This window comes from Mirounga angustirostris, unplaced genomic scaffold (genome assembly GCF_029215605.1).
Source record: "Mirounga angustirostris isolate CCGP_5_RB_7025 unplaced genomic scaffold, mMirAng1.0.hap1 SCAF_13, whole genome shotgun sequence".
NCBI classification, from domain to species: domain Eukaryota; kingdom Metazoa; phylum Chordata; class Mammalia; order Carnivora; family Phocidae; genus Mirounga; species Mirounga angustirostris.
This window is the reverse complement of record NW_026991721.1, coordinates 58,280,557-58,301,650: the sequence shown is the minus strand read 5'-3', so window position 1 is coordinate 58,301,650 and position 21,094 is coordinate 58,280,557. Positions and strand designations below refer to the sequence as shown.

Below are 21,094 nucleotides of genomic sequence, written 5' to 3'. Positions count from 1 at the left end.
AACTACCAAAACTGAACCAGGATGAAATAGAAAACCTGAACAGACCTATAACACTAAGGAAATTGAAGCAGTCATCAAAAATCTCCCAAAAAACAAAAGCCCAGGGCCAGATGGCTTCCCAGGGGAATTCTACCAAACATTTCAAGAAGAATTAATACCTATTCTTCTGAAACTGTTCCAAAAAATAGAAATGGAAGGAAAACTTCCAAACTCATTTTATGAGGCCAGCATTACCTTGATCCCAAAACCAGACAAAGACCCCATCAAAAAGGAGAATTACAGACCAATATCCTGATGAACATGGATGCAAAAATTCTCACCAAAATACTAGCCAAAAGGATCCAACAGTCCATTAATAGGATTATTTACCACGACCAAGTGGGATTTATCCCTGGGCTGCAAGGTTAGTTCAATATCCGCAAATCAATCAATGTGATACAATACATTAACAAAAGAAAGAACAAGAATCATATGATCCTCTCAATAGATGCAGAAAAAGCTTTTGACAAAGTACAGCATCCTTTCTTGATCAAAACTCTTCAGAGTATAGGGATCGAGGGTACATACCTCAATATCATAAAAGCCATCTATGAAAAACCTACAGCAAATATCATTCTCAATGGGGAAAAACTGAGAGCTTTCCCCCTAAGGTCAGGATCCCAGCAGGGATGTCCACTATCACCACTGCTATTCAACATAGTATTAGAAGTCCTAGCCACAGCAATCAGACAACAAAAAGAAATCAAAGGCATCCAAATTGGCAAAGAAGAAGTCAAACTCTCACTCTTTGCAGATGATAGGATACTTTATGTGGAAAACCCAAAAGACTCCACCCCAAAACTGTGAGAACTCATACAGGAATTCAGTAAAGTGGCAGGATATAAAATCAATGCACAGAACTCAGTGGCATTCCTATACACCAACAACAAGACAGAAGAAAGAGAAATTAAGGAGTCGATCCCATTTACAATTGCACCCAAAACCATAAGATACCTAGGAATAAATCGAACCAAAGAGACAAAGGATCTGTACTCAGAAAACTATAAAATACTCATGAAAGAAATTGAGGAAGACACAAAGAAATGGAAAAACGTTCCATGCTCATGGATTGGAAGAACAAGTATTGTGAAGATGTCAATGCTACCTAGAGCAATCTACACATTCAATGCAATCCCCATCAAAATACCATCCACTTTTTTCAAAGAAATGGAACAAATAATCCTAAAATTTGTATGGAACCAGAAAAGACCCCGCATAGCCAGAGAAATGTTGAAAAAGAAAAGCAAAGCTGGCGGCATCACAATTCCGGACTTCAAGCTCTATTACAAAGCTGTCATCCTCAAGACAGCATGGTACTGGCACAAAAACAGACACATAGATCAATGGAACAGAATAGAGAGCCCAGAAATGGACCCTCAACTCTATGGTCAACTAATCTTCGACAAAGCAGGAAAGAATGTCCAGTGGAAAAAAGACAGGCTCTTCAACAGATGGTGTAGGGAAAATTGGACAACCACATGCAGAAGAATGAAACTGGACCATTTCCTTACACCACACACAAAAATAGACTCCAAATGGTTGAAAGACCTCAATGTGAGACAGGAGTCCATCAAAATCCTCAAGGAGAACACAGGCAGCAACCTCTTTGACCTCAGCCGAAGCAACTTCTTCCTAGAAACATCGCGAAAGGCAAGGGAAGCAAGGGCAAAAATGAACTCTTGGGACTTCATCAAGATAAAAAGCTTTTGCAAAGCAAAGGAAACAGTCAACAAAACCAAAAGACAACCAACAGAATGGGAGAAGATATTTGCAAATGACATATCAGATAAAGGGCTAGTATCCAAAATCTATAACGAACTCATCAAACTCAACACCCAAAGAACAAAGAATCCAATCAAGAAATGGGCAGAAGACATGAACAGACATTTTTCCAAAGAAGACATCCAAATGGCCAACAGACACATGAAAAAGTGCTCAATATCGCTCGGCATCAGGGAAATCCAAATCAAAACCACAATGAGATACCACCTCACACCAGTCAGAATGGCTAAAATTAACAAGTCAGGAAACAACAGATGTTGGCGGGGATGCAGAGAAAGGGGAACCCTCCTACACTGTTGGTGGGAATGCAAGCTGGTGCAGCCACTCTGGAAAACAGTATGGAGGTTCCTCAAAAAGTTGAAAATAGAGCTACCATATGATCCAGCCATTGCACTACTGGGTATTTACCCCAAATATACAAAAGTAGGGATCCGAAGGGGTACGTGCACCCCGATGTTTATAGCAGCAATGTCCACAATAGCCAAACTGTGGAAAGAGCCAAGATGTCCATCGACAGATGAATGGATAAAGAAGAAGTGGTATATATATACAATGGAATATTATGCAGCCATCAAAAGGAATGGGATCTTGGCATTTGCAACGACGTGGATGGAAATGGAGGGTATTATGTTGAGTGAAATAAGTCAAACAGAGAAAGACATGTATCATATGATCTCACTGATATGAGGAATTCTTAATTGCAGGAAACAAACTGAGGGTTGCTGGAGTGGGGGTGGGGTGGGAGGGATGGGGTGACTGGGTGATAGACACTGGGGAGGGTATGTGCTCTGGTAAGCGCTGTGAATTGTGCAAGACTGTTGAATCTCAGATCTGTACCTCTGAAACAAATAATGCAATATATGTTAAGAAAAAAAAGAAGAAGAAGAAGGTAGCGAGAGGGGAAGAATGAAGCAGGGGCAATCGGAGGGGTAGACGAACCATGAGAGACGATGGACTCTGAAAAACAAACAGGGTTCTAGAGGGGAGGGGGGTGGGAGGATGGGTTAGCCTGGTGGTGGGTATTGAGGAGGGCACGTTCTGCATGGAGCACTGGGTGTTATGCACAAACAATGAATCATGGAACACTTCATCTAAAACTAATGATGTCATGTATGGAGATTAACATAAGAATAAAAAGAAAAGAAAAAGAAAAGAAAAGCAACCACTTCTGGAAGAGTCATATTCTATCGCATCATAGTAGTTAACCTTATTTTGGTGTAGATATATATAGATATATATATAGATAGATAGATATATAAATTGTTCTCTCTTTAAAATATTAGGATACAGTTTCTTCTAAGAGACCAAAATATATACTAAATCTCTAGTGTATGGCTTTGCTCTAGTCTCCTGCCTGATCACATTGTCTCCTTTTTTTTTTTTAATCCTCTTCTTTCTTTTTTCAACCAACTTCTTAACTTATCAATTCCTTTTTTAAAATCATTTATAATTTTCATCTTTACAGTCATATTCCATCCCTTCATCGTATTTACCCTTATTTTTGTACATATATAAGTTTTTCTTTCTTTAAAATTTTGGGAGGCACTTTTGTCTAACAGACCAAAATATGCCCAGAATCTAGTGTGTGGCACTGATCTATGCACCAGCCTGATCATCTTTGATCATATTCTGTTTTATTTGTATGTTTGTTTGTTTTTATCTTTTTCTTTTCTTTTTTTTTTTTTCTTTTTTCTTTCTTTCCTTTTCTTTTCCCCCGGTTTCATATCTCTTCTCATTTGTTTGGTGTATATTTTTCTGGGGTCATGTTTACACTGTTAGCATTTTGTTCTCTCATTATCTGTTCTCCTCATCAATACAGATATTAGTAAGATGTCAGAACTAGAGTTAAGAATGATGATTTTAAAGATACTAGCTGGGCTAGATAAAAGCATGGAAGATATTAGAGAAACCCTTTCTGGAGAAATAAAAGAACTAAAACCTAACCAGGTCAAAATCAAAAAGACTATTAATGAGGTGTAATAAAAAACGGAGGCTCTAACTGCTAGGATAAATGAGGCAGAAGAGAGAATTACTGATATAGAAGACCAAATGATGGAAAATAAAGAGAATGAGAAAAAGAGAGATAAACAACTCCTTGATCATGAGGGCAGAATTCAAGAGATAAGTGATACCATAAGACAAAACAATATTAGAATAATTGGGATCCCAGAAGAAGAAGAAAGACAGAGGGGGGCAGAAAGTATATTGGAGCAAATTATAGCAGAGAACTTCCCTAATTTAGGGAAGGAAACAGGCATCAAACTCCAGGAGGCACAGAGAACCCCCCTCAAAATCAATAAAGTAGGTCAACACCCCGACATCTAATAGCAAAACTTATGAGTCTCAGAGACAAAGAGAAAATCCTGAAAGCAGCTTGGGAGAAGAGATCTGTAAACTACAATGCTGGAAACATTAGATTGGCAACAGACTTATCCATAGAGACCTGGCAGGCCAGAAAGGACTGGCATGATATCTTCAGAGAACTAAATGAGAAAAATATGCAGCCAGCTAGGCTGTCAATGAAAATAGAAGGAGAGATAAAAAGCTTCCAGGACAAACAAAAACTAAAGGAATTTGCAAACACAAAACCAGCCCTACAAGAAATCTTGAAAGGGGTCCTCTAAGCAAAGAGAGCCCAAAAGTAACATCGACCAGAAAGGAACACAACAATATAAAGTAACAGTCACCTTACAGGCCATACAATGGCACTAAATTCCTATCTTTCAATAGTTATCCTGAATGCAAATAGGCTAAATGCCCCAATCAAAAGACACAGGCTATCAGACTGGATTAAAAAACAAGACCCATTGATATGCTGTCTGCAAGACCTCAATGTGAGACAGGAGTCCATCAAAATCCTCAAGGAGAACACAGGCAGCAACCTCTTTGACCTCAGCCGAAGCAACTTCTTCCTAGAAACATTGCCAAAGGCAAGGGAAGCAAGGGCAAAAATGAACTATTGGGACTTCATCAAGATAAAAAGCTTTTGCAAAGCAAAGGAAACAGTCAACAAAACCAAAAGACAACCGACAGAATAGGAGAAGATATTTGCAAATGACATATCAGATAAAGGGCTAGTATCCAAAATCTATAAAGAACTTATCAAACTCAACACCCAAAGAACAAAGAATCAATCAAGAAATGGGCAGAAGACCTGAACAGACATTTTTTCAAAGAAGAGATCCAAATGGCCAACAGAACATGAAAAAGTGCTCAATATCGCTCGGCATCCGGGAAATCCAAATCAAAACCTCAATGAGATCCCACCTCACACCAGTCAGAATGGCCAAAATTAACAAGTCAGGAAACGACAGATGTTGGTGGGGATGCGGAGAAAGGGGAACCCTCATACACTGTTGGTGGGAATGCCAGCTGGTGCAGCCACTCAGAAAGAACAAATTTATACTTTTCTTATTCTTACTAAAATATTTGGCAGAAATGCTTGGACACTCAAAGCCTTGCCTTCTTTAAGCACTTGATTATAGAATAATAATATATGTTTTGTCACCACATTCTACATACCACCAATGTCCCCTAAGTCTGAAAGTGATAAAATCGTGTGTTATAGGTAATATGATCAGTATTGATTTCATTTAAAAATTTAATCTGCCATATGAAAATAAGGTATTAAATATAAAGAGCTTATAGGGAAGTGTTAATATGTCAAGTGTAATCAAAAACTCATGCTATGTGACTTTTAAGAAGCTAGGCAGAAATTTGGAGAGGAGGCAAGGAAATCAGTAAATACCATAAAAATAAAGAAGAACATGACCTATTCAATCAGTAATCAACTATCTGACGATCCTACTTTTTCTAAGGGTAGAACCTTTAGAAATTTTTCAGATATGCACAAAAATGATTCATAAAGATGTCACAACATTAATTCTGAATTAAAAATAACTTAAATATTATATATTCAAATTATGAAAAGATAAAATGCAAACAAAAGATTCTAGTACATTTAAAAGGATACTATATCCCATATGTATCAACATAGACAGATCTCTAAATTTAATAGTAAGTCTGTGAAATGATACAGTGCATTATCATTTACATGAAATAAAAAATTATAATCCCAAACCCCATAGAAATTATTGAATGGAAAAAGATCAATTTAGACTCTAAGAGAAATGAAAAGCATATAGTGGTCATTCCTATCTCTGAGGATAAGACAAAACTGGAACTGGGTAGGGTAAGACTCATAGGTCATTTCAAATTAAATATCTTATGTATTTGATTAAGAATAACATCAACGTAAATAAGCCACAGTAATAATAGTTTTTTTTTAATTCCATGTTGTGAAAACAAAGGCATTTGTTGTATGTTTCCTTGTCTTACTTTTGTTGAATGGAGGGAAAAGTAGGACTTAAAAATCGGAGGGAGAAAAAAGGCATTGCAAATGTAATGATGGGAATGGTCATTGCTTGGGCTGTTCACTCTCACACAGAGTGAAATAATGCAAACAGTTCTTGCTTCCAAAGAATTAGTCCTTGAACTTGAAATATTTTGAAGAATCATAGAATCAATAATGGGCAAAGATCAAATGCTCTGGAATATAATTTGGCAACACTAAATTTAGAGAAAATTCTCTGAAAAGAGCCCACATTTTCCTCGCTAGGTCAAAATGCTTGGTAAAAAAGGCAAGAGTGCCTACTTTTTAGCAAAGACTCAGAGCACTCGCTCCCAAATCTGTTTGGTCCTTACACCATAAATGATGGGGTTGAGTGAAGGTGGGATAACCAAATAGAGGTTGGCAACAAGAATGTGAATGTAACGTGGTATGTTGTGTCCAAATCTGTGAGTGAGGAAGGAGAACACTGAGGGGATATAGAAAACACAGATGACCCCAACATGAGAGCCACATGTGCTGAGCGCTTTTAGCCGAGCATCCTGTGATGGGAGGCGGAAGACAGCTCGCAGAATGTAGACGTAGGAGATGCCAATAAGGACCAGGTTCAGGACAAAAAAGGAAACCACAAAGAGCCCATAGATGGCATTGATATGGATGTTTCCACAGGAAAGTTTTGCAATGCCCATGTGCTCACAGTAAGAATGAGCTATTATGTGAGCCTGACAAAAGGGTAGGCAGTAGATGTGATAGACCACGGGAAGTGTAAACAGAACTGGACGAACCACAGTGCACATGCTGATGCCCACCAGCAACCGGGATGTCAAGATGGTCGTATAGTGGAGTGGAGCACAGATGGCCACATAGCGGTCAAAGGCCATGGCCACCAGGACCTCGGCCTCCATGCCAGTGAAGGCATGGATCAAAACATCTGGGTCACACAAGCCCCAAAGTTAATTTCATGAGCATTAAACCAGAAGATACCCAGCATGCGGGGAACAGAGGTTGTGGAAAGGGCCAAATCGATAGTTGAAAGGAGGGCCAGAAAGTAGAACATGGGCTCCTTCTGCAGGCTCTGCTCCATCTTGATGACCAGCAAAAGTGTGGCATTGCCCAGTAAGGCCACAAGGTAAACAGAGCAGAAAGGCAGGGAGATCCAGGCATGAGCCCCTTCCACACCGGGGATTCCAACGAGGAAGAATGTGGCTGGGTGAAAAACACTCCTGTTGGGATAAAACATCCTTCCAAATAACAAAGAAGGGGATGTCATTCCTAGAAGGAGGGGGAAAAAGTTTGAAGGTGGTCATGAAAATGACTGTCTTGGTGCTTCAAAATATAGTGAAAATGAAAAAGGTTGCTATTTGAAAGGGCTTGTTAATGTATTTTTTTTTTAATGATAAGCCAAGCCATACTCATTTGAATGGGCCAGTCTCAAAAATTTAATCCTCTTTTTTTTAACCTACAAGGTTTATCAACAAGCCAATGGCAAAACTATAAGACACAGAACTTGCTATTAAATATGGAATAGTTTGTATGCCCTGTACCTTTTGTAAAGCTCCTGTCTGAAGAGAGGTACGCAAAAAATCAAGGATGCACACATGGAAATGCAGATATAATATAATCCAAAAGGTGACAGGCCAGCTAGAAAGCAAAGTGACAGGCACAGACGTACAAGACGCTTCCATAATTAGGAAATGCATAAATTATCAAATGACTTATTCATCACTTATTGACGTAGAGAAAATGCCAAGATCCAGCCAAATACCCTGTCAAAGAGAAACAGAATATCAGAAGTACACACTGTCCCAAACAAAAGCACAGATACTCTGGGATGCCTGCAGAGGAGCATACACAGGCTGGGTCATGTACTTCTATACTTGAAACATCCCAGAAGGAAAGATAATGATAAACCTTATGTGTATTTTTGTTCATGTCTCTATTTTCCCAAGACCAACCCATTTCTTAACCCACTGCATTTTAGAGTGTTAAGGGAATGGTGGTTTCTAGCAGTATTTGAAAGCATCTTCATTTACTCTCCATGCCACATCAGTTCCTCTGGGAAAACCTGCTAATTTTACGACTGTTACAGAACAAGCGTATACTGCGTTCACCCCTTCTGCCTGATTAACTAGGAAATTGGGTAAAAGACTGGCTACAAGGCTTCAGGTGGCACAGACCTGTGAGGAAGGCATTTTGAGCTGCACAAAACGGTCTGGAGTAACAAAGTCTGTACAGAACTGCTTTCTGTACTTGTCTAAAGCGCATAGAGAAGGTGGCTTTTGCAATGCCTTCAAAACGATTAAGAAGCACCTAGTCACTCATAAGCTCAAATAATGAAATAAAGGGACATTCCCTGGGTCTCCACCTTGAGACAGAGTGGTTCAAGATCAGGGTACAGTAGCACAAACTCGTTTTATCTTTTATATAGCTCCATATTTCTTTGGGAAGCATACCAAGGTAAAATAAAATAAATGTTATATCCATTCTAAGATTAGATGTGTGTGTATGTGTGTGTTTGTGGGGGTGGGGGGGAAGAGAGAGAAGAGCTGTATTTTGCAATGCCTCCCTTATTCGTGTTTTTTTGAGAACTGAAACTCCAGGTAACAGCCATTGCCCAGTAGCAGGATGCTGGCCAGGAACAAGCCTTCTAACATCCTGATGCCTACCTTGGGTATCTCACTGGAAATAAACTCTCAGTAACATAGCACTGTTCACCTCAGGTTTTCACTGTGCTTCGGAAGTCCATTTCATTCATTCCCTATAACCCATAGCAGAACCAGAAATGATACTTTATCGACCAACTATATAATCTTTCTGTAGATGGATTTTAAATGCCTTGGATCTTCTAGATATTTTTATTGTTGTTGTGGTTTTTTTTAAGATTTTATTTATTTGGCAGAGAGAGACGGAGCAAGAGAGGGAACACAAGCAGGGGGAGTGGGAGAGGGAGAAGCAGGCTTCCAGCAGAGCAGGGAGCCCGATGCGGGGCTCGATCCCAGGACCCTGAGATCATGACCTGAGCCGAAGGCAGACGCTTAACGACTGAGCCACCCAGGTGCCCCCTAGATATTTTTAAAGATACCCAATATCCACTTAAAAGTTTCAAGGTTAAACTTAAAACATAAAAAAAAAAAAACTACAATGAAAAAAATTAAAGTTTTCAGTAAAAAAATACATGTTGCAAGGTTTTTCCCCCATTAGATTCAGAAATTGGACCACATGATGAATATCCTATCATATCCTATTATAGCATATCAGGCCAGCAGTTCTCAGCCACCTTTGACCATCTCCCTTTCATTTGACTGTAGTATATACCGAAATCAAAATAAAATTCATCTTTGATGCTTCATTCCTCCACAAGAATAGAGATGCAAAGAAAATCTCAAGCAGCACAGCTGTGTGCTTTTTAAAAAATATATAGTCCAAGGAGAGTCATTTTATACTAAGGCTTTAGCTGCTTATAACATTAGAAAAATGGGTTAACTCAGTTTTCTAGTATAAATTGTGCCCTAGGATCAAATCCTCTGAGATTGCTGGCAAAACTCCTAGACTATGATTTAGAGAAACAGAAGCCTAAGAAAAAGTGACATGGATAAGAATTTATACAGAGAAAACTACAAATGTGAGGCAAAAACACACAAATATTATCATTTCTATATGATATAAAGATAGTTACATCCTATCTCCAAGTTATATTTTGCAGCCTAATTCTATGGATTGTTGTTTCCTAGATAAAAACGTACTTAATCCATATTCTAAGCTCAAAAATAATAACCTGGAATAGGAGACCCCATTTTCTTTTTTTTTTAATTTTTTATTGTTATGTTAATCACCATACATTACATCATTAGTTTTGATGTAGTGTTCCATGATTCATTGTTTGTGTATAACACCCAGTGCTCCATGCAGAATGTGCCCTCTTTAATACCCATCACCAGGCTAACCAATGCTCCCACCCCCCTCCCCTCTAGAACCCTCAGTTTGTTTTTCAGAGTCCATCATAGGAGACCCCATTTTCAACCTGAGTACTCACTATCTCCCTGCACTGACCTTACAATGTGCTCTAGGTTCATTGAATGCTTAGCTATGGGGGGATTGACATCTGTGAGTTTTTGGTCCCACTGTCCTTTGTCCATGACTGATCTTCTCAGTCTTCTCCCTTGACAATTTTTCATATATATGTCACAGAGGCCATAGAGAGAAGTGGTGAAAATATCCAATCCTAGAGTTGGTCTGATTCAGTTCAGATACTGGATTTCCCACTCACATGATTTGGAAGAGTTTGTATTGTGTTATGAGATATTAATTCCTCTTTACACATAGAGTTCACCAAGGAACATATGTGGACCTAGGATTTTCCTTATAGAAGGTATTTGATTACTAATTCAACTACAAATGTCTATTCAAATTTTGTTTTCCATCTTGAGTTACCTATAAAGACATTTTTAAATAAACAAAAACTAACAGACTTCATTGCCAGCCAACCTGCACAACAAGAAATGCTGAAGGATTGCTACAGGCTAATGGAAAATGGCAGAAGCTTTTAAATGGCTATAAATGAAAAAATGAGGATCATTGGAAATGTTGAATAATTATATTATCTACTTCAAGTATCAAATGAGCTTTATGCACAAAAATTTTTATTATACTGTCCTGAATGATTGCAAAAACAAAGTAAGTACTTAAATGGACAGAAGGGTGTATTGTCTCAAAGATACTATACTTCCATTAAAATTAAAGTGCATTAGGAATCTACACATAATGTATACACTTTTATTTACAGATGTACATGAAACATAGAAAATAATATATGATAATTTCAATGAACAAGTCAAAAATACAAAACAACATATTTTGAAATAGCAAAACAATGTCAAAATGTTTGGAGGTCATTGTAATACAGATAATATTATTGCCTCTCATTCTAATTTATGGAGTTTAAAATGTTTAAGTAATGACCATACAATAATTTAACAATGAAAACTATCATAAATGAATATTAACTGAAATAAATGACTCCACTCAGACCTATTGTCAATAGGATATACTAAAAAAATTGGTTTCCCAAGCTTTTAAAAAATAATGTGGGGCGCCTGGGTGGCTCAGTTGGTTAAGCGACTGCCTTCGGCTTAGGTCATGATCCTGGAGTCCCGGGATGGAGTCCCGCATCGGGCTCCCTGCTCGGCAGGGAGTCTGCTTCTCCCTCTGACCCTCCTCCCTCTCATGCTCTCTGTCTCTCATTCTCTCTGTCTCAAATAAATAAATAAATAAAATCTTAAAAAAAAAAATAATAATGTGACAGTTTCTTCTGTCAAGATGGCAGTCTATGTAGCTATTGTCATTCCCCCCAGAAAGCTTTAGATATATTAAAATTGATGTTAAAATTAAGTGATTTATATATATACCTTCAAGATCAATAGAAACAGTTATTAAAGGACAAGAGTGAGCAGCCTAACGTATATCTACAAACACAAGGGGTAGTTAGATTTCAAAGACAGGGAAGGGATGTGAAAGTTTCTGTCTTGAGGTTTTCAGAAAAGCCAGAGGCAAAAAGGAACAAAAGGCAAATTCCTAAAGAATTAGGTAGAGTTTCACAGTAGAGTCTTCATCACACAAAACTCCTACCCTGTTGGATTTTATAGTGGATGCTACAGTGTGTCATCTATATCCCCCTTTCAGATCTGAAGTTCTCAATCATCGAACTACTGAGAATGTGGCCCTCTTTGCTTTTTCTCTTGCCTAACGGACCTTCCTCACCTAAGGTCAAATCCCCCTCCCGGAGAGTCCCCATAATGTCTGGTTGATGAAGGAACATAAAGCTTACCTGATTCACCCCAATAGGGCAACTATGAAGGACGGCTCCAGCTCCAGACGCTCCTGTATAAACATCTGGCTGACACTTTTGTTGCCATTTCATTACAAATCATTTTCTCCCTCTTTCTTCATCCACCTCTCCAGGTGCTGATTTTGGGAGTAAAGCTGTATTAGTTTTCTAATGCCACTGTGATAAATTACCAGAAATATAGTACCTTAAATCAACAAAATTTATTACTTTGCAGTTCAGTTTGTTAGACAGCTGATGCATATCTCACTGAGCTAAAATCAAGTTTTCAGCAGGTCAGTGTGCCTTTCTGGAGACACCAGGGGAGAATATATTTTGTTACCTTTTCCAGCTTCTGTAAGCTGCCCACATTCCTTAACTCATGCTCTTTTCTCCATTTCTAGAGCCAGGAATGAAGGCTTAAGTCCTACACATATTATATTGCTCTTACTTTCCTTTAAATGTGTAAATGCACCCCAATGTTCATAGCAGCATTATCAACCATAGCCAAATTATGGAAAGAGTCCAAATACCCTTTGACTGATGAATGGATAAAGAAATGTGGTACATATATACAATGGAATATTACTCAGCCATCAAAAAGGATGAAATCTTGCCATTTGCAATGACGTGAATGGAGCTACAGAGTATAATGCTAAGCAAAATAAGTCAGTCAGAGAAAGACAAATACCATATGATTTCACTCATATGTGGAATTTAAGAAATGTAACAGATGAACATAGGGGGATAAAGAAAGAGAGATGAACCATAAAACAGACTATTAACTATAGAGAACAAACTGAGGGTTGCTGGAGGGGAGGTGGGTGAGGGGATGGGTTAAATGGATGATGGGGATTAAGGAGAGCACTTGTGATGAACATGGGTGATGTATGGAAGTGTTGAATCACTAAAACCTACACCTGAAACTGATATTACCCTGGGTGTCAAATAACCAGAATTTAAATAATAACTTGTAGAAAAATAAATGTGTAAATAGTAACATAATTGGGTCATCACATCCTTCTCTGACTCTTTCTTCTGTTTCTACTATTATCCACTTTCAAGGACTCGTGATTATATTGGCTCTACCTGGATAGTCCAGGACACTCTCCCTATCATGAACAACTTTAATCCTGTGTGCAACTTTAGTTCCTCTTTGCCATTAAACTTAACATATTCACAAATTCTGAAGATTAGGACGAGAACATCTTTAAGGGGGCATTATTCTGCCTCCATGCAAATCTCCATCTCAGGATGTGCTTTCTAAGAAACCCAACCTGCAAACAGTACTTAGCCAGGGTCTTTGAAGAGCCTACCAAGAGATCACAATGGCAAAGAAAACTTCACAGTAAATAGTCACCAAATGCCCAAGGATTATTAACAACATTTAAAAAAAAAAGAGCTAACAATATAGTAAGAAACTGTGTGAAACAGAATTAAAAATAAACCACTTCAGGGTTTTAAAGTACATGTAGTTAGAAGCCTTAAAGAGATGAGAAAGAGAGAGAGAATTACAATCATGAAGAAAGCACAGGGGTTTTTTATTAAAAGAATCTCATATATGGAATATAAGAAACAGTGCAGAAGACCATAAGGGAAGGTAGGGAAAACTGAATGGGAAGTCACCACAGAGGGAGACAAACCTCTTAGCTATGGGAAACAAATTGAGGGTTGCTGAAGGGGAGGCGGGTGGGGGGATTGGGTAACTGGGTGATGGGCATTAAGGAGTGCACATGATGTGATGAGCACTGGGTGTTATATAAAACTGACGAATTGTTGAACACTACATCTGAAACTAATGATGTACTATCTTTTGGCTAATTGAATTTAAATTTTTAAAAAAGCATCAAACATAAAAAATTTAAGTGTTGAAATAATTATATTAAGGGACTAAAGAATAGACTGGAAACTGCTGAAAATAAAAATCTGAGGCTTTAAGAGTAGTCAGATGTATTTTAGGACTATAGTAAAATAAATAAATAAATGATGGAAGGAAAGAAAAGTTAAAATACATGGAATAAAAATAGGATGTTCCAACTTTATTTTTAAGTATTCCAAAAGAATATGGTGGGAAGTGGGGAAGGAAATATTAAAGAAATAAAGTTTGAAAAGTAATAGATATAGAAATATCTAGAAGTAATAGATATATGGTATATATCATGTAAGAAAATAAGGACTGACTGAATACTGAACATGACTTTTTAAAAAATTTATAAATCTAGACTTATAATGAAATTTCACAACATTGAAATAAAGATGAATCCAAAAAAAAGAAAAAATCCTTTCAAAAGAGTGGAAAAATGATGAGCATATGTTCCATTAATAACATTAGTTGCAAGAAAACAAAAAAGTTGAACAATGAATTCAGAAAAGTGATGGAATAGAACTTGGTTCCAAAATTCTATAAATTTTTTATTTATTATTTAAATATGAGAGCAGATAAGGACATATTTAGACATAAAATATAATTAAATATTACCAGATAAAGTGAGGTTGTGGCAAGTGGGAAAAATATATAGATATTCTCCAAAAAAGACTGTGAATCCTAGAGCAAGAAAATATTCATGAAGATTTACTGCAGAAAGAAATCATTAAAAATATATATGATCAAATATAAATGGCCATTTAAGATTTCTTAAGCCTGGAAACACAGATCCAGATAATTCCAAAATGAGAAATATTGATGTACAAGAACATGACAAGGCAAAAGAGGGATAAAATTTTTGTTTTGTTCAGAGAAGGGTAGTTACAAATTACTATAAATAGAAAACTAATATTTGACTAATGCTAGGAAACAAAGTTCAAGAAGCAAGAGAGACAAAAGGAGAGTTTTGAAAAATGTGAAATTTTTAAGAAGTGATCAAAAACAATGATGAAGTCAGAAATATATTCTTATTGATTACAATTCTGCTACTCAATAATTTTACTGCAAATTATAAAACCTGCATGAACTATCTTAAAATGCACCAAGAAATAAATGCAAGGAAAGGCAGGATACTTTCTAATTAAAAAATAATAATAATATGAATATCTATTAAGAGATGAATACATAAGTAAAATCAAATGTTATAAAACAAAATATTAAATATTTAATCTATATAAATTAGTAACAAATGACCTAACTAAAACACTGTGACTGGTTATAAAATTAAAAATTTCTGTACTGTGTGTCAGAAAAACAAATGATACATTTTGCCTCTGGAAAAATTGGAGAAAATTTGTGTTGGAGCAGTATTGAAAGTAATTTCCACCTTAATTCTGTATATATTTTTATTAAGCATCACAGTTGAGATGAGTGCAATGTTGAAGGTCATTAATTCATGAGTTGTAGGAACAAAGTTCTGCAGTATACATTTACTTTAGTTTCTTTTGTAAATAGTCTGTAAAAGAGAAATTTTTTTTAATGTAAAGCAATATAACAAGTTTGATGATGCGAAAGGTCATTGCTTGGTCTTTGGGAAATATTATTATTGAATCAACTGAAGGCCCTCAGCAGTATCAAAAAAAGGTGACTATTCATAGATTGGTTTGAGAGCTTGTACATTAAAGTCAGTGGAGGAACTAGAGATAGATCATGGGTCTAGGATGAGAGTTCTATTTGGGGATGGAGTATTTCAGGGTCAAATGTAGATTGAGAGTACAAAAGTGAATAAAATGATAAGCAAAGGTCATCATGCATCACCTAGAGAGAAATACTATACATAATTCAATTATAAGACTACACTTGTCTTTATGGGCCTGACTACAGAAAGACAGTCAGGGATATGGTACTGTTGAGGGATGCTTGGTTGGCTTACTTGGTTAAGTGTTGACTCTTGATTTCAGCTGAGGTCATGATCCCAGGGTCCTGAGATCAAGTCCTGCATCAGGCTCTGTGCTCAGTGGGGTGTCTGCTTGAGATTCTCTCTCTCCCTCTGCCCCTACCCCCCTCTGCTCTCTCTCTCACAAATAAATAAATAAACCTAAAAATAAAAAAGAAAAGAAATTGTATGTTTGTTTTGGCTATAATTTCACTGAACACTGAATCTTACATGTTTGGCAGAACATTCTACTTCAAGCTACAGATTCGGCAGTGATTTTTTTTGAACCTATGAACTTGGCTTTTTTTAAAGAACATAACACAATGCAAGCTCCAGAAGGTCAGACATTTTGTGTTAGCTTGGTTCATGGATATATCCCCAGCAATTAGAATGATCTAAGATATATAACAAACACAAAATGAATGTAAATTAAAGGAATAATAAAATGAATGCATGAATGAATGGACAAACCAACCAACACATGAAGTAGGATACAGGGTTAAATTTCCAGTACCACATTCCTCTAATTACAGAATGCAAAAAAACCAGTATAATATGTCCTTTACCCAGAAAAAGAGCAGCTTTATCCTATGAAGGACTCTGCATGAAGACACACAGACAAAGGCCCCACAGCTCCTTCCAAGTTAGCCCATTAGCTTTTGAACTTGAGATCCATGAAGTTTCCACAAGCCTGAAAATCCATTAGTCAGCAGCCAGGAATAAATCAACTTCTATCTCAACCTGGCAGCAATAGGTTACGACTAGAAGATGTTTGTTAAAGCAAGAACACACACGTCTTTCTAGATGGATCAAAATCCTCAGTAAAAGAAAGTGTCATGAGTCTTATTTTTTGATAAAGACACGGAGCACTCGTTCCCAAATTTGTTTGGTCCTTACACCATAAATGATGGGGTTGAGTGAAGGTGGGATAACCAAATAGAGGTTGGCAACAAGAATGTGAATGTAACGTGGTATGTTGTGTCCAAATCTGTGAGTGAGGAAGGAGAACACTGAGGGGATATAGAAAACACAGATGACCCCAACATGAGAGCCACATGTGCTGAGCGCTTTTAGCCGAGCATCCTGTGATGGGAGGCGGAAGACAGCTCGCAGAATGTAGACGTAGGAGATGCCAATAAGGACCAGGTTCAGGACAAAAAAGGAAACCACAAAGAGCCCATAGATGGCATTGATATGGATGTTTCCACAGGAAAGTTTTGCAATGCCCATGTGCTCACAGTAAGAATGAGCTATTATGTGAGCCTGACAAAAGGGTAAGCGGTAGATGAGATAGACCATGGGAAGTGTAAGCACAACTGGACGAACCACAGTGCACATGCTGATGCCCACCAGCACCCGGGATGTCAAGATGGTCGTATAGTGGAGTGGAGCACAGATGGCCACATAGCGGTCAAAGGCCATGGCCAACAAGACCTCGGCCTCCATACCAGTAAAAGTATGGATCAAAAACATCTGGGCCACACAAGCCCCAAAGTTAATTTCATGAGCATTAAACCAGAAGATACCCAGCATGCGGGGAACAGAGGTTGTGGAAAGGGCCAAATCGATAGTTGAAAGGAGGGCCAGAAAGTAGAACATGGGCTCCTTCTGCAGGCTCTGCTCCATCTTGATGACCAGCAAAAGTGTGGCATTGCCCAGTAAGGCCACAAGGTAAACAGAGCAGAAAGGCAGGGAGATCCAGGCATGAGCCCCTTCCAGACCAGGGATTCCAACGAGGAAGAATGTGGCTGGGTGAAAAATACTTCTGTTCTGGTATATCATCCTGTCACTGGTCAAAGGAGGTAAAGCTGTTCTTCTAGGGGAAAAATGAGAGAAAGCAAGACGGAGAGATCAGAAGAGAGATCAGAGGGTAAAGGTGATGACAGGTCAATTGCTAGCTCAGTGTTTCAGCATAGAGTTGATGTCATGCTTAATACATAGTAAGTGTGCTACTGAAGGACATATATGAGATATCTCACAGTCATTTGATAAGGCAGGTCAAGGTCATATTCAGAGTTTCCACCCTGCCTACTGATTGAGTTCTAATCCCAAACATGTAGGCTTGCAGCAAGCTCAGTGAAGATTTCTAATAATTAGAGCTCATTATTCACTGAAGGAGAGATGAGGTCAAGTTAATACACTACAGAGTCAGTCAAAAATGCCTTTAAGCAAAAAAAAAAAAGACAAAGAGAAAGAACGAAAGAAAGAAAGAAGAAAGAAAGAAGAAAGGAAAGAAGAAAGAAAGAAAGAAAGAAAGAAAGAAAGAAAGAAAGAAAGAAAGAAAGAAAGAAAGAAAGAAAGAAAGGAAGGAAGGAAATACCCTTAAAAATTCATAATGAAAATAAATTATAGATCCAGGTGTATAGGTACTCACAATTAAAATCTGAATTCTTCTGACTGATATGTAAACACCCGGACCCATGCCCAGCAGCCTCTCACAGACACAAAATCAGATAATAAGTGCTGGCACTTTGGGATGCCTGGCGAGGACTAGAAACAGCCCTTGATTATGATTTATAGACAGCCCCGAGTATCAGTTGGGAAAGGGAAAATGAGGGTTGTCTAATGCCATTTCACACTTGTTCACTCACAGCATATCCAGTACTCTCAGAGCACCTATTAATCTTATTGGTGTTAATTTTACCACTGTTATGGAGCCAACACTTGCTTGGTTACTCCTCTTACCGATTCAAGACACTGAAAATCTGGGTAGAAAGCCTCAAATGATTTTGGTACTAGAGAAGGTATTTTTTGCAGCTCTATGGGACAATCATGTCTCAATAGAGAAGAATCTACTTCTGCAGTGACCTGAAGGGTATGGAGAAAGATACCTAAGTAATACCTTCAAAATGCTGCAGAATGCATCAAACCACTCAGAATGAGGTAAAGGAACTTGCCCTGGAATGTATGGTTCAGCAGTTGTAACCAAAAATAAAGCAGAGATAGGGGCATCTGGGTGGCTCAGTTAAGCGTCAGACTTGGTTTCAGCTCAGGTCATGATCTCAGGGTCAAGAGATTGAGTCTCTTGTTGGGCTCCATGCTCAGCATGGAGTCTGCTTGAGATTCTCTCTCTCCCGCTGTCCCTGCCTCTCCCCCACTCACACAGGCTCTCTCTCTCTCTCAATAAATAAATAAATAAAAATTTAAAAAATAAAGCAGAGATATCCATTTTTGCCCTTGTCATAGCTTCACTTTATCATTTTTTTAATTTTTTTTCAATATAGAAAACATATCAAGGTAAAAAAAAAAAAAACTATCATTTGTGAGTTCAGTCCAATGAAGAAAGAACAAGTGCCACAAAGTGCACAGACTCTTATTTGTCTGTAAAAATGTAAACACCTTGGCCATGTAAGAAACCATTGCCTAGAAAGGTGATGGCCAAGGCCAAGGTGGAGAGTCCCTGTTGTTTATTGTGGAGCAACACTAGGAACCCATTCTCAACAGCAGCTCTCTATTGGCCTCATCCCTTCCTCCCAACATGGAAATTTATTTCATCCAATGCAACTGACAGGATGATATTAAAGGCATTGGATCTTCCTGAGACCTTTAAAGATAATCTCATTCCCATTTAAAGATATAATTTTGGTTTTTTTTCTACCTGGCACAGTTGGCCTCTCGGTCCAGTTCTCAGGCTGCTCTGCCCATGTCTCTCTGCATTTCCTGCCACACCTATTCACCAGACACCAGCAGCTGATTCACCTTTTCCTTCCGTAGGAATCAAGACTTACACACAGCATCGAGCAGCACAGCCCTTATACCCCTCTCTGAGGACTGCATGGAGAGTACCTTTATGTTAGGCTTCTAGCACCTAAGGGATATTTCTAAGAAAACATCCCATTTTAATCCCAGCTTTACACCAAGCTCTGGGATTGAGTCCTTGGAGACTGCACACAAACCTCTAGATTCAATTTCCCAAACCAAAAACCCCAAGGAACGTAGAAGCAAACTGAAGTGTATACAAACAAAAGTTGAAGAGTGGGGATAAAGTACATAGATTTTGTCATCTCTACTTGACAGATGTGAAAATAGATATACTATATCTCCATGTGAATGTGACTATGTGGTCCAAGTCTATGGCTTACTGACTTACATATAAAAGAAACTAGCTTATGTATTTATTTATTTATTTATTTGTCCATTTCTTCATTTATTTATTTATTTGAACTAGCTAATTTAAATTCAAATATTTTAACTAGTATAGAAGGCTTTTTTCAATTTTACTGTTTCTTTTCACTAAATCTTTTCCAAACCCTCTCATAAAGCTGCTTTGACTTTCCCCAAGTAGCACTAAGGACATAGATCCATGATCGTTTTTCCATTCTGTTTTCTGTACATGAATTCCCTACCACGACCACAATTTTGCCTGTACAAATTTCAAAAGTCCTATTGATAAGTGCCTAAATTTCAATCCTGGTGCCAGAGTGCTGGTGTTCAAGTTCTGGCTCTGACATACATTAGCTGTGTGACTTTGGGTGACTTAGGTATCATTTCTGTGCCTGTTTACTTAACTATAAAATGGAAATCAAAATAGTGCCTTCCTCATTGGGTACATTTGAGATACAAATTAAATGTCTCTGAGGCATTTAGAACAGTGTCCTATACATAGTAAGTGGTCAATCATAACTTGTTTCTTTTTCTTTTTCTTCTTATCATTATTATTATTTATTGTTATTATTATAGATTTCAACTCACAAGAATAGCTGCATAGATATTATTCATGCAGAGCAAGTTTAGGAATCACTAATCACTACTAACTCTGTAGCCATTTTTCTTCTGAATCTCTAATAACATTAAATATTTTCTTTGCAGGAGCACATGGATGGCTCAGTCAGTTAAGCATCTGCCTTAGGCTCAGGTCATGATCCCAGAGTCCTGGGATCAAGCAATCATACTCCTTGCTTAGCAGGGAGTCTGCTTCTCCCTCTCCCTTTGCTGCTTCCCCTGACCTGCTCATGCTCTCTCTCTCAAATAAATAAATAAAATCTTTAAAAAATATATTTTTCCATTGCATATTTTTTCCTGCTTTGTCAAAGATTATTTGACCATAGAGTTAAGGGTCCATATCTGGGTTCTCTATTCTGTTCCATTGGTCTATATGTCTGTTTTTGTGCCAGTACCATGCTGTCTTGGTGATCACAGCTTTGTAATATAGCTTGAAATCGGGCAATGTGATGCCCCCAGATTTATTTTTCTTTTTCAACATTTCCTTGGTGATTTGGGGTCTTTTCTGATTCCATACAAATTTTAGGATTGTTTGTTCCAGCACTTTGAAAAATGTCATTGGAATTTTGATTGGGATGGCAT

The 21,094-nt window shown here is 37.8% G+C and overlaps 2 protein-coding genes across 2 annotated transcripts; both read right to left on the bottom strand.

Annotated features, from left to right (window-relative positions):
* Positions 1 to 6,489: 6,489 nt before the first annotated feature.
* Positions 6,490 to 7,409, bottom strand: LOC123856658 (olfactory receptor 52J3-like). Its single transcript, XM_045892803.1, is given in 2 exon segments — positions 6,490 to 7,094; positions 7,097 to 7,409. Coding segments are annotated over 2 exon segments (918 nt in total).
* Positions 7,410 to 16,633: 9,224 nt separating this feature from the next.
* On the bottom strand, positions 16,634 to 17,572 carry LOC123856660 (olfactory receptor 52J3). The gene has a single exon (XM_045892804.1). It carries the CDS (start codon positions 17,570 to 17,572, stop codon positions 16,634 to 16,636), a length of 939 nt encoding a protein of 312 aa, XP_045748760.1.
* Positions 17,573 to 21,094: the final 3,522 nt, after the last annotated feature.